The 17,273-nt window shown below is 45.9% G+C and overlaps 1 protein-coding gene across 1 annotated transcript in view; it reads left to right on the top strand.

Annotated features, from left to right (window-relative positions):
* The first annotated feature begins 5,200 nt into the window (after nt 1-5,200).
* Nucleotides 5,201-17,273, top strand: part of LOC139368867 (UDP-Gal:betaGlcNAc beta 1,4- galactosyltransferase, polypeptide 5) — a 67,314-nt gene continuing 55,241 nt past the window's right edge. The window contains exon 1 of the mRNA XM_071108309.1: nt 5,201-5,484. Within this exon, the coding sequence (XP_070964410.1) occupies nt 5,379-5,484 (106 nt within the window). The 5' untranslated portion in view covers nt 5,201-5,378. The remainder of the gene's footprint in view (nt 5,485-17,273) is intronic.

Genomic DNA, 17,273 nt, shown 5'->3' with positions numbered 1-17,273 from the left:
CACACACACACACACACACACACACACACAGTCACATGTTTTCTCTCTCTCACAGACACACACACACACACATACACACACAATAAATATATTAGGATTGAGTACCACAAGAGCACACCATGGCTTTATGTTTTATTTTATATCTTATAGAAAATGTATTGCGTAATGAAACATATTGGGGAATAAAGATACAATATAAAACCTAATAAAGTATACATTTTGCATCCATCCTGGCAATATTGTTAATATTTTGTTATTTCATTTTGGTCTAGGGCTATAATGGCTCCTCCATCTTGGCATAAAATAAGTGGAGTAAAGTACTTAAGTAAAAATACTTTGTGAAGTACTACTTAAAGGGCAACTCCGCCACATGTTAATTATCTCCAACACCAAACCAGTGTCTACGTACAGTGCTTTCGGAAAGTATTCAGACCCCTTCACTTTTTCCACATTTTGTTAAGTTACAGCCTTTTTCTAAAATGGATTAAATGAAAACAAATTCTCTGCAATCTGCACACAATACCCCATAATGACGAAGAGAAAACAGGGTTGTAGAAATGTTTGCCAAACAATTCAGACCCTTTGGTATGGGACTCGAAATTGCACTCAGGTGCATCATGTTGCCAATGATCATCCTTGAGTTGTTTCTACAACTTGATTGGAATCCACCTGTGGTAAATTCAATTGATTGGACATGATTTGGAAAGCCACACAGCTATCTACAGTTATTTAACTTGGGTCAAACATTTCGGGTAGCCTTCCACAAGCGTCCCACAATACGTTCCTTACAGAGCTGCCGTAACTGAGTCAAGTTTGTAGGCCTCCTTGCTCGCACACGCTTTTTCAGTTCTGCCCACAAATGTTCTATAGGATTGAGGTCAGGGCTTTGTGATGGCCACTTCAATACCTTGACTTTGTTGTCCTTATGCCATTTTGCCATAACTTTGTAAGTATGCTTGGGGTCATTGTCCATTTGGAAGACCCATTTGCAACCAAGCTTTAACTTCCTGACTGATGTCTTGAGATGTTGCTTCAGTATATCCACATCATTTTCCTTTACTGATGATGCCATTTAGTTTGTGAAGTGCACCAGTCCCTCCTGCAGCAAAGCACCCCCACAACATAATGATGCCACACCCGTGCTTCACGGTTGGGATGGTGTTCTTTGGCTTGCAAGCCTCCCCCTTTTTCCTCCAAACATAATGATGGTCATTATGGCCAAACTGTTGTATTTTTGTTTCATCAGACCAGAGGATATTTCTCCAAAAAGTACGACCTTTGTCCACATGTGCAGTTGCAATCCATAGTCTGGCTTTTTTTATGGCGGTTTTGGAGCAGTGGCTTCTTCCTTGCTGAGCAGCCTTTCAGGTTATATCGATATAGGACTCTTTACTGTGGATATAGATACTTTTGTACCTGTTTCCTCCAGTATCCTAACAAGGTCCTTTGCTATTGTTCTGGGATTGATTTGCACTTTTCGCACCAAAGTTCATCTGTAGGAGACAGTGCGCGTCTGCTTCCCGAGCGCTATGACGGCTCTGTGGTCCCATGGTGTTTATACTTGCGTACTACTGTTTGTACAGATGAACGTGGTACCTTCAAGCATTTGGAAATTTCTCCCAAGGATGAACCAGACTTGTGGAGGTCTACCATTTTTTTCTGAGGTCTTGGCTGATTTCTTTTGATTTCCCCATGATGTCAAGCAAAGAGGCACTGAGTTTGAAGGTAGGCCTTGAAATACATCCACAGCTACACCTCCAATTGACTCAAATTATGTCAATTAGCCTATCAAAAGCTTCTAAAGCCATGACATCATTTTCTGGAATTTTCCAAGCTGTTTAAAGTCACAGTCAATTTAGTGTATGTAAACTTCTGACCCACTGGAATTGTGATACAGTGGATTATAAGTGAAATAATCTGTCTGTAAATAATTGTTGGGAAAATTACTTGTGTCATGCACAAAGTAGATGTCCTAACCAACTTGCCAAAACTATAGTTTGTTAACAAGAAATTTGTGGAGTAGTTGAAAAACGAGTTTTAATGACTCCAACCTAAGTGTATGTAAACAAGTGTATGTAAACTTCCGACTTCAACTGCATATAAGGTCTCACAGTTGACAGTGCATGTCAGAGCAAAAACCAAGCCATGAGGTCGAAGGAATTGTCTGTAGAGCTCCGAGACAGGATTGTGTCGAGGCACAGATCTGGGGAAGGGTACCAAAAAAAGTTCTGCATCATTGAAGTTCCCCAAGAACAAAGTGGACTCCATCATTCTTAAATAGAAGAAGTTTGGAACCACCAAGACTCTTCCTAGAGCTGGCCACCCGGCCAAACTGAGAAATTGGGGGAGAAGGGCCTTGGTCAGAGAGGTGACTAAGAACCCAATGCTCACTCTGACAGAGCTATAGAGTTCCTCTGTGGAGATGGGAGAACCTTCCAGAAATACAACCATCTCTGCAGCACTACACCAATCGGACGGAAGCAACTCCTCAGTAAAAACCTCATGACAGCCCGCTTGGAGTTTGCCAAAGGCACCAAAAGACTCCCAGACCATGAGAAACAAGATTCTCTGGTCTGATGAAACTAAGATTGAACTCTTTGGCCTGAATGCCAAATGTCACATCTGGAGGAAACCTGGCACCATCCCTACGGTGAAGCATGGTGGTGGCAGCATCAACAGGACAACGACACTAAACACACAGCCAAGACAACGCAGGAGTTGCTTTGGTATAAGTCTCTGAATGTCGTTGAATGGCCCAGCCAGAGCCCGAACTTTAACCCGATCGAACATCTCTGGAGAGAAAATAGCTGTGCAGCCACTCTCCCCATCCAACCTGACAGAGCTTGAGTTGATATGAAGAGACGAATGGGAGAAACTCTCCAAATACAGGTGTGCCAAGCTTGTAGCGTCATACCCTAGAAGACTTGTGGTTGTAATCACTGCCAAAGGTTCTTCAACAAAGTATTAAGTAAACTGTATATGTTATATATGTCAGTTTGTTATATCTGGAGTCTCCTATTCGGTGTCCTGTGTGAATTTAAGTGTGCTCTCTCTAATTCTCTCTTTCTTTCTCTCTCTCGGAGGACCTGAGCCCTAGGACCATGCCTCAGGACTACCTGACATGATGACTCCTTGCTGTCCCCAGTCCACCTGGCCGTGCTGCTGCTCCAGTTTCAACTGTTCTGCCTTATTCTTATTGGACCATGCTGGTCATTTATGAACATTTGAACATCTTGGCCATGTTGCGGCACAGCCAGAAGAGGACTGGCCACCCCACATAGCCTGGTTCCTCTCTAGGTTTCTTCCTAGGTTTTGGCCTTTCTAGGGAGTTTTTCCTAGCCACCGTGCTTCTACACCTGTATTGCTTGCTGTTTGGGGTTTTAGGCTGGGTTTCTGTACAGCACTTTGAGATATCAGCTGATGTACGAAGGGCTATATAAATAAATTTGATTTGATTTGATATATATCAGTTTATATATATATATATATATATATATATATATATATCAGTTCAGTTTATATATATATTAGCTAAAATTCAAAAGATCTGTTTTTGCTTTGTCATTATGGGGTAGATTGATGAGGGAAAAGCTATTTAATCAATTCTAGAATAAGGCTGTAAACTAACAAAATGTGAAAAAATTCAAGGGGTCTGAATACTTTCCAAAGGCAACGTATTCCAGTGTGTTTCTATGATCTGTGGTTAAAATGATAAGGCCTAAAAAATCCTTTGTGATTTTTATGACATCAGTGATTTCTAAAACTTGTAACGAGTTTCTAGCCATAGGATATTTTCTTGCTCCCCATGTCAACGCAAATCTCAGTGTTTAAAAATCACTGTTTTTAAAATATTTTTGATGATGTCATCAGATAACTTTTTAACTCTACATTTTTTTTAAATGAAACGTAGAAATGCTCAGTTTTCACATATTTAGACAGTAGTTTGTTGTTGCAGATAATGAATATGAAGTTGAAAAGTGCCCTTTCATTTTTTTTCGGTATCTGTACTTTACTTTCCTATTCATATTTTTTTTTGCAACTTTTACTTTTACTCCACTACATTCCTAAAGAACATATGTACTTTTTACCCGCATACATTTTCCCTGACACCAAAAAGTATACGTTACATTTCGAATGCTCAGACAGGACAGAATGATGGTCCGATTCATGCGCTTATCAATATATCTCGTCATCCCTACTTCCTCTGATCAGGCGGAATCATTAATCACAAACAGTAGTGGTGCGTGGGTAAAATCACCAGGGAAGGCAAGCCAGGAAAAAAGCCATATTACAACCTATGTGTTGGGATAATTGCGTTGTTTGCTCTTTAACCTGTTAGTTCCTACTGTATGCCTTGACACCGTGATATATACGCCTAAGGCCGAGACAATAAGAAGACAATGGCAGAATAAATTCAACCACACCTTTGTTTCATCACAAAACCGGAGACATATTTCCGGTTAAGTCCATAAAACATATTGCATGTGTAACAAAGTTACATGACCTACAGCATGGTCAAGCAAGTTTATGTTTCCGACATTTTCGGACTACTAAACAACTATTGACTTTGTTACTGCAAGTTGCAAAGAAAACAGGCGACGCCTCCACTATATTCTAGCACAATTTCAACATAATTTAATCACCTATGCTTAGTCTAATACAGTGACATCTAAAATATACCAAAAACGATATAGTCCAATTAATGTAAGCTAAATATGATGTCACAACGGAGCTAACTCGGTTTAGCTCAATGCTGATGAGCTATTATTTTATTTTAAAAAATACATAAACAGAAGGCATTCAACAGTCATTTTCTATGAAGGTATCTTTACTTTTACTCAAGAATGACAATTGAGTACATTTTCCACCACTGCATAAAGTCAATCAGTATCAGTGACGTAGTGAAAGAGTTTGCACACACTCCCTATGGGGAAAGTAGACGCCTCCTCATAAAGGCATGGCACATTTTTTTGTGGAAGGTAGACGCTAGTAGCTTTCCGTCCATAGTAGGCTACCACCGCCCGAGCGGCCGAGTTCCCCAGCGTCTGACTAGGCTAATGATGTCCTTCCACTGAATACGACACCGACAGTTTTGACTGCATTGTCGCGATTAGCTGTTCCACATTGGGACTTCTTCTAAACTGAATCAAAGCTGGCTTTAGCTGTCTTACCTTTCGATTCTGTCTTTCTATTCGCTAGACTTCCTACTCGCCTGGCCACTCATCTTTCCCGCAGATCCTCTGCTGCAGTCGACAAATAAAACCGATTATTCGCGGATTGCGTTTACATCTGGACACGCTCAGGAGATTTGAGGCCTACTGTTAGCCTATCTCTATTGTAAAGAAGAAAACGTGTCTACGTGTTTTTGCGACTATATAATGCCGACACATCTGCGATTTCGGAGAAGGTCATTCCTTGGGCTTATATTCCTCTTCTCACTGTCCACCACCGCATTGTACTTCATCTATTCAGCGCCTGGTATCGGTAAGTCAGTCCCCATTGATCTGTAATACACTGAAATCACCCTTTATGTGAATATAATGAGATCCTCACGTCTGTGTGTTGAAGATCATGCACAGCTCGCGCTGGCAACTAGGCTTGGTAAGCCGCGCGCCTCTGCTTAGGCTGCTTGGAAGTCTCCAGACAATTTTATGGCTCATGATTCCGGGACCCGACTGGATGCTAGCAATGCACCTGCGTGATGATGGCGAAGTCATTGTTGATTTTCTGCCTCTGAGGATAATCAGAACGGCTTTAGAGTTCCTGCTCTTTTGCAGATGAGCAAAGTAGCATATTGGATCAATCTACTTCTATAATTGGAGATTTTATTATCCTCACTAACGTTGGAAACATAAGGTTCAGAGTGCAACATGCATGGTTGAATATAATTAATGGAATGGAATACTTTGTTATAGAGGATTGATTTTTAGTTTGGGTACCAGTCTGTTTAGCTTTCATTCCTTCCACTCCTGTCATTTGCCAAGTCTTTGGCAATGATTTGGCAAAAAACAGGAGTGGCGAGTGGAATGATAGCTGAACAGTCTGGTACCCAGGCTAGATTACAGTAACTGGGCTGCTCCCACTCCTACAGAACTTTACAGTAACTGGGCTGCTCCCACTCCCACGGGACTTTACAGTAACTGGGCTGCTCCCACTCCCACGGGACTTTACAGTAACTGGGCTGCTCCCACTCCCACGGGACTTTACAGTAACTGGGCTTCTCCCACTCCCACGGGACTTTACAGTAACTGGGCTTCTCCCACTCCCACAGGACTTTACAGTAACTGGGCTGCTCCAACTCCCACAGGACTTTACAGTAACTGGGCTGCTCCCACTCCCACAGGACTTTACAGTAACTGGGCATCTCCCACAGGACTTTACAGTAACTGGGCTACTCCCACAGTACTTTACAGTAGCGTAATTGGGAGGCTCCCACTCCTAGAGGACTGTACTGTAATGTAGCTGCTCCCAATCCTAGAGGACTGTACAGTAACGTAGCTGGGCTGCTCCCACTCCTAGAGGACTGTGCAGTAACGTAGCTTCTCCCACTCCTAGAGGACTGTACAGTAATGTAGCTGCTCCCACTCCTAGAGGACTGTGCAGTAACGTAGCTGGGCTGCTCCCACTCCTAGAGGACTGTACAGTAATGTAGCTGCTCCCACTCCTAGAGGACTGTGCAGTAACGTAGCTGGGCTGCTCCCACTCCTAGAGGACTGTACAGTAATGTAGATGCTCCCACTCCTAGAGGACTGTGCAGTAACGTAGCTGGGCTGCTCCCACTCCTAGAGGATTGTGCAGTAACGTAGCTTGGCTGCTCCCACTCCTAGAGGACTGTGCAGTAATGTAGCTGCTCCCACTCCTAGAGGACTGTACAGTAATGTAGCTGCTCCCACTCCTAGAGGACTGTACAGTAATGTAGATGCTCCCACTCCTAGAGGACTGTACAGTAATGTAGATGCTCCCACTCCTAGAGGACTGTGCAGTAATGTAGCTCCTCCCACTCCTAAAGGACTGTACAGTAATGTAGCTGGGCTGCTCCCACTCCTAGAGGACTGTGCAGTAACGTAGCTGCTCCCACTCCTAGAGGACTGTACAGTAATGTAGCTGCTCCCACTCCTAGAGGACTGTGCAGTAACGTAGCTGGGCTGCTCCCACTCCTAGAGGACTGTACAGTAATGTAGATGCTCCCACTCCTAGAGGACTGTGCAGTAATGTAGCTGCTCCCACTCCTAGAGGACTGTACAGTAATGTAGCTGCTCCCACTCCTAGAGGACTGTACAGTAATGTAGCTGCTCCTACTCCTAGAGGACTGTACAGGAATGTAGATGCTCCCACTCCTAGAGGACTGTACAGTAATGTAGATGCTCCCACTCCTAGAGGACTGTACAGTAATGTAGATGCTCCCACTCCTAGAGGACTGTACAGTAATGTAGATGCTCCCACTCCTAGAGGACTGTACAGTAATGTAGCTGCTCCCACTCCTAGAGGACTCTGCAGTAATGTAGATGCTCCCACTCCTAGAGGACTGTGCAGTAATGTAGCTGGGCTGCTCCCACTCCTAGAGGACTGTGCAGTAACGTAGCTGGGCTGCTCCCACTCCTAGAGAACTGTACAGTAATGTAGATGCTCCCAATCCTAGTGGACTGTGCAGTAACGTAGCTGGGCTGCTCCCACTCCTAGAGGACTGTACAGTAATGTAGCTGATCCCACTCCTAGAGGACTGTACAGTAATGTAGATGCTCCCACTCCTAGAGGACTGTACAGTAATGTAGATGCTCCCACTCCTACTCCTAGAGGACTGTGCAGTAACGTAGCTGGGCTGCTCCCACTCCTAGAGGACTGTACAGGAATGTAGATGCTCCCACTCCTAGAGGACTGTGCAGTAATGTAGCTGCTCCCACTCCTAGAGGACTGTACAGTAACTGGGCTGCTCCCACTCCCACAGGACTTTACTGTAACTGGGCTGCTCCCACTCCCACAGGACTTTACAGTAGCTTAATTGGGTGGCTCCCACTCCTAGAGGACTGTACAGTATTGTAGCTGCTCCCACTCCTAGAGGACTGTACAGTAATGTAGCTGGGCTGCTCCCACTCCTAGAGGACTGTGCAGTAACGTAGCTTCTCCCACTCCTAGAGGACTGTACAGTAATGTAGCTGCTCCCACTCCTAGAGGACTGTGCAGTAATGTAGATGCTCCCACTCCTAGAGGACTGTGCAGTAACGTAGCTTCTCCCACTCCTAGAGGACTGTACAGTAATGTAGCTGCTCCCACTCCTAGAGGACTGTGCAGTAATGTAGATGCTCCCACTCCTAGAGGACTGTGCAGTAACGTAGCTGGGCTGCTCCCACTCCTAGAGGACTGTACAGTAATGTAGCTGCTCCCACTCCTAGAGGACTGTACAGTAATGTAGCTGCTCCTACTCCTAGAGGACTGTACAGGAATGTAGATGCTCCCACTCCTAGAGGACTGTACAGTAATGTAGATGCTCCCACTCCTAGAGGACTGTACAGTAATGTAGATGCTCCCACTCCTAGAGGACTGTACAGTAATGTAGCTGGGCTGCTCCCACTCCTAGAGGACTGTGCAGTAACGTAGCTGGGCTGCTCCCACTCCTAGAGAACTGTACAGTAATGTAGATGCTCCCAATCCTAGTGGACTGTGCAGTAACGTAGCTGGGCTGCTCCCACTCCTAGAGGACTGTACAGTAATGTAGCTGCTCCCACTCCTAGAGGACTGTACAGTAATGTAGCTGCTCCCACTCCTAGAGGACTGTACAGTAATGTAGCTGCTCCCACTCCTAGAGGACTGTACAGTAATGTAGATGCTCCCACTCCTAGAGGACTGTGCAGTAACGTAGCTGGGCTGCTCCCACTCCTAGAGGACTGTACAGTAATGTAGATGCTCCCACTCCTAGAGGACTACAGGAATGTAGATGCTCCCACTCCTAGAGGACTGTACAGTAATGTAGATGCTCCCACTCCTAGAGGACTGTGCAGTAATGTAGCTGCTCCCACTCCTAGAGGACTCTGCAGTAATGTAGATGCTCCCACTCCTAGAGGACTGTGCAGTAATGTAGCTGGGCTGCTCCCACTCCTAGAGGACTGTGCAGTAACATAGCTTTGCTGCTCCCACTCCTAGAGAACTGTACAGTAATGTAGATGCTCCCAATCCTAGTGGACTGTGCAGTAATGTAGCTGGGCTGCTCCCACTCCTAGAGGACTGTACAGTAATGTAGCTGCTCCCACTCCTAGAGGACTGTACAGTAATGTAGCTGCTCCTACTCCTAGAGGACTGTACAGTAATGTAGATGCTCCCACTCCTAGAGGACTGTGCAGTAACGTAGCTGGGCTGCTCCCACTCCTAGAGGACTGTACAGTAATGTAGATGCTCCCACTCCTAGAGGACTGTACAGGAATGTAGATGCTCCCACTCCTAGAGGACTGTACAGTAATGTAGATGCTCCCACTCCTAGAGGACTGTACAGTAATGTAGATGCTCCCACTCCTAGAGGACTGTGCAGTAATGTAGCTGCTCCCACTCCTAGAGGACTCTGCAGTAATGTAGATGCTCCCACTCCTAGAGGACTGTGCAGTAATGTAGCTGGGCTGCTCCCACTCCTAGAGGACTGTGCAGTAACGTAGCTGGGCTGCTCCCACTCCTAGAGAACTGTACAGTAATGTAGATGCTCCCACTCCTAGAGGACTGTACAGTAATGTAGCTGCTCCCACTCCTAGAGGACTGTACAGTAATGTAGCTGCTCCCACTCCTAGAGGACTGTACAGTAATGTAGCTGCTCCCACTCCTAGAGAACTGTACAGTAATGTAGATGCTCCCACTCCTAGAGGACTGTACAGTAATGTAGCTGCTCCCACTCCTAGAGGACTGTACAGTAATGTATCTGCTCCTACTCCTAGAGGACTGTGCAGTAACGTAGCTGGGCTGCTCCCACTCCTAGAGGACTGTACAGTAATGTAGATGCTCCCACTCTTAGAGGACTACAGGAATGTAGATGCTCCCACTCCTAGAGGACTGTACAGTAATGTAGATGCTCCCACTCCTATAGGACTGTACAGTAATGTAGATGCTCCCACTCCTAGAGGACTGTACAGTAATGTAGATGCTCCCACTCCTAGAGGACTGTGCAGTAATGTAGCTGCTCCCACTCCTAGAGGATTGTGCAGTAATGTAGCTGGGCTGCTCCCACTCCTAGAGGACTGTGCAGTAACATAGCTTTGCTGCTCCCACTCCTAGAGAACTGTACAGTAATGTAGATGCTCCCAATCCTAGTGGACTGTGCAGTAACGTAGCTGGGCTGCTCCTACTCCTAGAGGACTGTACAGGAATGTAGCTGCTCCCACTCCTAGAGGACTGTACAGTAATGTAGCTGCTCCTACTCCTAGAGGACTGTACAGTAATGTAGATGCTCCCACTCATAGAGGACTGTGCAGTAACGTAGCTGGGCTGCTCCCACTCCTAGAGGACTGTACAGTAATGTAGCTGCTCCCACTCCTAGAGGACTGTACAGTAATGTAGCTGCTCCCACTCCTAGAGGACTGTACAGTAATGTAGCTGCTCCCACTCCTAGAGGACTGTGCAGTAACGTAGCTGGGCTGCTCCCACTCCTAGAGGACTGTACAGTAATGTAGATGCTCCCACTCCTAGAGGACTACAGGAATGTAGATGCTCCCACTCCTAGAGGACTGTACAGTAATGTAGATGCTCCCACTCCTAGAGGACTGTACAGTAATGTAGATGCTCCCACTCCTAGAGGACTGTGCAGTAACATAGCTTTGCTGCTCCCACTCCTAGAGAACTGTACAGTAATGTAGATGCTCCCAATCCTAGTGGACTGTGCAGTAACGTAGCTGGGCTGCTCCCACTCCTAGAGGACTGTACAGTAATGTAGCTGCTCCCACTCCTAGAGGACTGTACAGTAATGTAGCTGCTCCTACTCCTAGAGGACTGTACAGTAATGTAGATGCTCCCACTCCTAGAGGACTGTGCAGTAACGTAGCTGGGCTGCTCCCACTCCTAGAGGACTGTACAGTAATGTAGCTGCTCCTACTCCTAGAGGACTGTACAGTAATGTAGATGCTCCCACTCCTAGAGGACTGTACAGGAATGTAGATGCTCCCACTCCTAGAGGACTGTACAGTAATGTAGATGCTCCCACTCCTAGAGGACTGTACAGTAATGTAGATGCTCCCACTCCTAGAGGACTGTGCAGTAATGTAGCTGCTCCCACTCCTAGAGGACTCTGCAGTAATGTAGATGCTCCCACTCCTAGAGGACTGTGCAGTAATGTAGCTGGGCTGCTCCCACTCCTAGAGAACTGTACAGTAATGTAGATGCTCCCAATCCTAGTGGACTGTGCAGTAACGTAGCTGGGCTGCTCCCACTCCTAGAGGACTGTACAGTAATGTAGCTGCTCCCACTCCTAGAGGACTGTACAGTAATGTAGCTGCTCCCACTCCTAGAGGACTGTACAGTAATGTAGCTGCTCCCACTCCTAGAGGACTGTACAGTAATGTAGCTGCTCCTACTCCTAGAGGACTGTGCAGTAACGTAGCTGGGCTGCTCCCACTCCTAGAGGACTGTACAGTAATGTAGATGCTCCCACTCTTAGAGGACTACAGGAATGTAGATGCTCCCACTCCTAGAGGACTGTACAGTAATGTAGATGCTCCCACTCCTAGAGGACTGTACAGTAATGTAGATGCTCCCACTCCTAGAGGACTGTACAGTAATGTAGATGCTCCCACTCCTAGAGGACTGTGCAGTAATGTAGCTGGGCTGCTCCCACTCCTAGAGGACTGTGCAGTAACATAGATTTGCTGCTCCCACTCCTAGAGAACTGTACAGTAATGTAGATGCTCCCAATCCTAGTGGACTGTGCAGTAACGTAGCTGTGCTGCTCCCACTCCTAGAGGACTGTACAGTAATGTAGCTGCTCCCACTCCTAGAGGACTGTACCGTAATGTAGCTGCTCCTACTCCTAGAGGACTGTACAGTAATGTAGATGCTCCCACTCATAGAGGACTGTGCAGTAACGTAGCTGGGCTGCTCCCACTCCTAGAGGACTGTACAGTAATGTAGCTGCTCCCACTCCTAGAGGACTGTACAGTAATGTAGCTGCTCCCACTCCGAGAGGACTGTACAGTAATGTAGCTGCTCCTACTCCTAGAGGACTGTGCAGTAACGTAGCTGGGCTGCTCCCACTCCTAGAGGACTGTACAGTAATGTAGATGCTCCCAATCCTAGTGGACTGTGCAGTAACGTAGCTGGGCTGCTCCCACTCCTAGAGGACTGTACAGTAATGTAGCTGCTCCTACTCCTAGAGGACTGTACAGTAATGTAGATGCTCCCACTCATAGAGGACTGTGCAGTAACGTAGCTGGGCTGCTCCCACTCCTAGAGGACTGTACAGTAATGTAGATGCTCCCACTCCTAGAGGACTACAGGAATGTAGATGCTCCCACTCCTAGAGGACTGTACAGTAATGTAGATGCTCCCACTCCTAGAGGACTGTACAGTAATGTAGATGCTCCCACTCCTAGAGGACTGTACAGTAATGTAGATGCTCCCACTCTTAGAGGACTACAGGAATGTAGATGCTCCCACTCCTAGAGGACTGTACAGTAATGTAGATGCTCCCACTCCTATAGGACTGTACAGTAATGTAGATGCTCCCACTCCTAGAGGACTGTACAGTAATGTAGATGCTCCCACTCCTAGAGGACTGTGCAGTAATGTAGCTGCTCCCACTCCTAGAGGATTGTGCAGTAATGTAGCTGGGCTGCTCCCACTCCTAGAGGACTGTGCAGTAACATAGCTTTGCTGCTCCCACTCCTAGAGAACTGTACAGTAATGTAGATGCTCCCAATCCTAGTGGACTGTGCAGTAACGTAGCTGGGCTGCTCCTACTCCTAGAGGACTGTACAGGAATGTAGCTGCTCCCACTCCTAGAGGACTGTACAGTAATGTAGCTGCTCCTACTCCTAGAGGACTGTACAGTAATGTAGATGCTCCCACTCATAGAGGACTGTGCAGTAACGTAGCTGGGCTGCTCCCACTCCTAGAGGACTGTACAGTAATGTAGCTGCTCCCACTCCTAGAGGACTGTACAGTAATGTAGCTGCTCCCACTCCTAGAGGACTGTACAGTAATGTAGCTGCTCCCACTCCTAGAGGACTGTGCAGTAACGTAGCTGGGCTGCTCCCACTCCTAGAGGACTGTACAGTAATGTAGATGCTCCCACTCCTAGAGGACTACAGGAATGTAGATGCTCCCACTCCTAGAGGACTGTACAGTAATGTAGATGCTCCCACTCCTAGAGGACTGTACAGTAATGTAGATGCTCCCACTCCTAGAGGACTGTGCAGGAACATAGCTTTGCTGCTCCCACTCCTAGAGAACTGTACAGTAATGTAGCTGCTCCCACTCCTAGAGGACTGTACAGTAATGTAGCTGCTCCTACTCCTAGAGGACTGTACAGTAATGTAGATGCTCCCACTCCTAGAGGACTGTGCAGTAACGTAGCGGGGCTGCTCCCACTCCTAGAGGACTGTACAGTAATGTAGCTGCTCCTACTCCTAGAGGACTGTACAGTAATGTAGATGCTCCCACTCCTAGAGGACTGTACAGGAATGTAGATGCTCCCACTCCTAGAGGACTGTACAGTAATGTAGATGCTCCCACTCCTAGAGGACTGTACAGTAATGTAGATGCTCCCACTCCTAGAGGACTGTGCAGTAATGTAGCTGCTCCCACTCCTAGAGGACTCTGCAGTAATGTAGATGCTCCCACTCCTAGAGGACTGTGCAGTAATGTAGCTGGGCTGCTCCCACTCCTAGAGAACTGTACAGTAATGTAGATGCTCCCAATCCTAGTGGACTGTGCAGTAACGTAGCTGGGCTGCTCCCACTCCTAGAGGACTGTACAGTAATGTAGCTGCTCCCACTCCTAGAGGACTGTACAGTAATGTAGCTGCTCCCACTCCTAGAGGACTGTACAGTAATGTAGCTGCTCCCACTCCTAGAGGACTGTACAGTAATGTAGCTGCTCCTACTCCTAGAGGACTGTGCAGTAACGTAGCTGGGCTGCTCCCACTCCTAGAGGACTGTACAGTAATGTAGATGCTCCCACTCTTAGAGGACTACAGGAATGTAGATGCTCCCACTCCTAGAGGACTGTACAGTAATGTAGATGCTCCCACTCCTAGAGGACTGTACAGTAATGTAGATGCTCCCACTCCTAGAGGACTGTACAGTAATGTAGATGCTCCCACTCCTAGAGGACTGTACAGTAATGTAGATGCTCCCACTCCTAGAGGACTGTGCAGTAATGTAGCTGGGCTGCTCCCACTCCTAGAGGACTGTGCAGTAACATAGATTTGCTGCTCCCACTCCTAGAGAACTGTACAGTAATGTAGATGCTCCCAATCCTAGTGGACTGTGCAGTAACGTAGCTGTGCTGCTCCCACTCCTAGAGGACTGTACAGTAATGTAGCTGCTCCCACTCCTAGAGGACTGTACCGTAATGTAGCTGCTCCTACTCCTAGAGGACTGTACAGTAATGTAGATGCTCCCACTCATAGAGGACTGTGCAGTAACGTAGCTGGGCTGCTCCCACTCCTAGAGGACTGTACAGTAATGTAGCTGCTCCCACTCCTAGAGGACTGTACAGTAATGTAGCTGCTCCCACTCCTAGAGGACTGTACAGTAATGTAGCTGCTCCTACTCCTAGAGGACTGTGCAGTAACGTAGCTGGGCTGCTCCCACTCCTAGAGGACTGTACAGTAATGTAGATGCTCCCAATCCTAGTGGACTGTGCAGTAACGTAGCTGGGCTGCTCCCACTCCTAGAGGACTGTACAGTAATGTAGCTGCTCCTACTCCTAGAGGACTGTACAGTAATGTAGATGCTCCCACTCATAGAGGACTGTGCAGTAACGTAGCTGGGCTGCTCCCACTCCTAGAGGACTGTACAGTAATGTAGATGCTCCCACTCCTAGAGGACTACAGGAATGTAGATGCTCCCACTCCTAGAGGACTGTACAGTAATGTAGATGCTCCCACTCCTAGAGGACTGTACAGTAATGTAGATGCTCCCACTCCTAGAGGACTGTACAGTAATGTAGATGCTCCCACTCCTAGAGGACTGTACAGTAATGTAGATGCTCCCACTCCTAGAGGACTGTGCAGTAATGTAGCTGGGCTGCTCCCACTCCTAGAGGACTGTGCAGTAACGTAGCTGGGCTGCTCCCACTCCTAGAGAACTGTACAGTAATGTAGATGCTCCCAATCCTAGTGGACTGTGCAGTAACGTAGCTGGGCTGCTCCCACTCCTAGAGAACTGTGCAGTAATGTAGATGCTCCCACTCCTAGAGGACTGTGGAGTAATGTAACTGGGCTGCTCCTACTCCTAGAGGGCCAGCTTATCAGCTGAGGTGTCCAGCTGTAGTCATGAGTTTCTATGTGTGGCCCAAAGGTCAGCTGTTTTTATTACACCACACTGTACTGTATTATGACTCTTATCCTGTTGTGTTGGATGATTCTTGGCAATTTATGGCCTGTCTTATGCTGCCTGTGAGAGTCACTGTGAGAGTCTAGAACAGCAACTGTTAATGCCACAACATGCAAGGCTACTGTTTAGAAAATATAGTTATTTCTTGATTAGACTCAATTAGTGGTGTGATTATTTAATGAATGATCAGAACAGTTTGACTTCCACAGCGAGTGAAGAGATACAGTGGTGGAAAAAGTCCCCAATTGTCTTACTTGAGTAAAAGTTAAGATGCCTTAATAGAAAATGACTAAACTGACTAAACTCACCCAGTAAAATACTACTTGAGTAAAAGTATTTGATTTTAAATATATTTATGGATCAAAAGTAAATGTAATTGTGAAAAATATACTTAAGTATCAAAAGTAAAAGTATACATTTCATATTACTTATATTAATCAAACCAGATTACACAATTTTACTTTTTTATTTTTTAATGTACGGATAGCCAGGAGCATGCTCCAACACTCAACACACAACATTTTCAAATGAAGCACGTGTTTAGTGATTCCACCAGATCAGAGGCAGTAGGGATGACTGGGGATGTTCTCTTGAAAAGTGTGTGAATTAGACAATTTCTTGTCCTGCTAAGCATTCAACATGTAACAAGTACTTTTGAGTGTCAGGGAAATGTGTGGAGTAAAAAGTACATCCTTTTCTTTAGGAATGTAGTGAAGTAAAAGTCCTGGACTCCTTTAAATCATTCTTTCATATGCTTATAATGCATTATAAATGTATTATATAAGAGACCATAGTCAGAACATCACTTCTATTTCAACATACAGTCATCAACGTACAATGTAGTCTAAACTGTTCTGACTGGTCTCTTGCTCAGAAGCTACAGTGCTCATGTGCTATTTATTCAATAAGCTCATATTCATTGAAGCCCGGATATTGTGCTTCAACCACTTCACTGTAGAACATCCTGCTTTTTTAATGCTGCTATACTTCTTCACTGGAACTAAAGGCACACACCTACATAATGCCGACCTCCCCTTACTCATGGACAGACATATAATACAAGTATATAAAGCATTATAAGCATATGAAATAATGATTTCTAGTCATATGAGCTATTATAAGGACGGAGTCCTAGTTCAGCAGGTGTATTTGTTGGTAAACATTTTGATGTCCAACACCTGCTCCAACCCATTGGATGTCCAGTTCCTCCCTTGTAAGTCACATGTTGGGACTTTACAAATCATCAAAGGGTAAGCTGATCTCCCTAAGTCATCAGAATGGCTATTGACCCACCTGTGCTTTTTACCTATTCAAGCTGACTTAATCAATAATTGAATCAATGTTCGTATGGGGGAACACGTTAACTGATTGGAATTGGCTTTGCAGGTCATGGGTTTTTTACCCTGACTCTTGTCTACACGTTTTTAAATGTCAGCCAGTTTACACTTTGAACAATTTACGGCCGTTCTAAAACCATCATTTGGCTTCATTCATTTACCACCATTTTCTTTTTAAACTTCATTTATTGATGATCTCCATTTGTTAGTGCAAACAGTTTTCCTTCCCTCTGTTACCCTGTCTTTCCCTCTGTTACCCTGTCTTCCCCTCCTTCCCTCTGTTACCCTGTCTTTCCCTCTGTTACCCTGTCTTTCCCTCTGTTATCCTGTCTTCCCCTCCTTCCCTCTGTTATCCTGTCTTTCCCTCTGTTATCCTGTCTTTCCCTCTGTTACCCTGTCTTTCCCTCTGTTA

This window comes from Oncorhynchus clarkii, chromosome 16 (assembly GCF_045791955.1).
Source record: "Oncorhynchus clarkii lewisi isolate Uvic-CL-2024 chromosome 16, UVic_Ocla_1.0, whole genome shotgun sequence".
NCBI lineage: Eukaryota > Metazoa > Chordata > Actinopteri > Salmoniformes > Salmonidae > Oncorhynchus > Oncorhynchus clarkii.
Note: the sequence above shows the minus strand (reverse complement) of the source record. Positions and strands in the feature narration are given on the sequence as shown.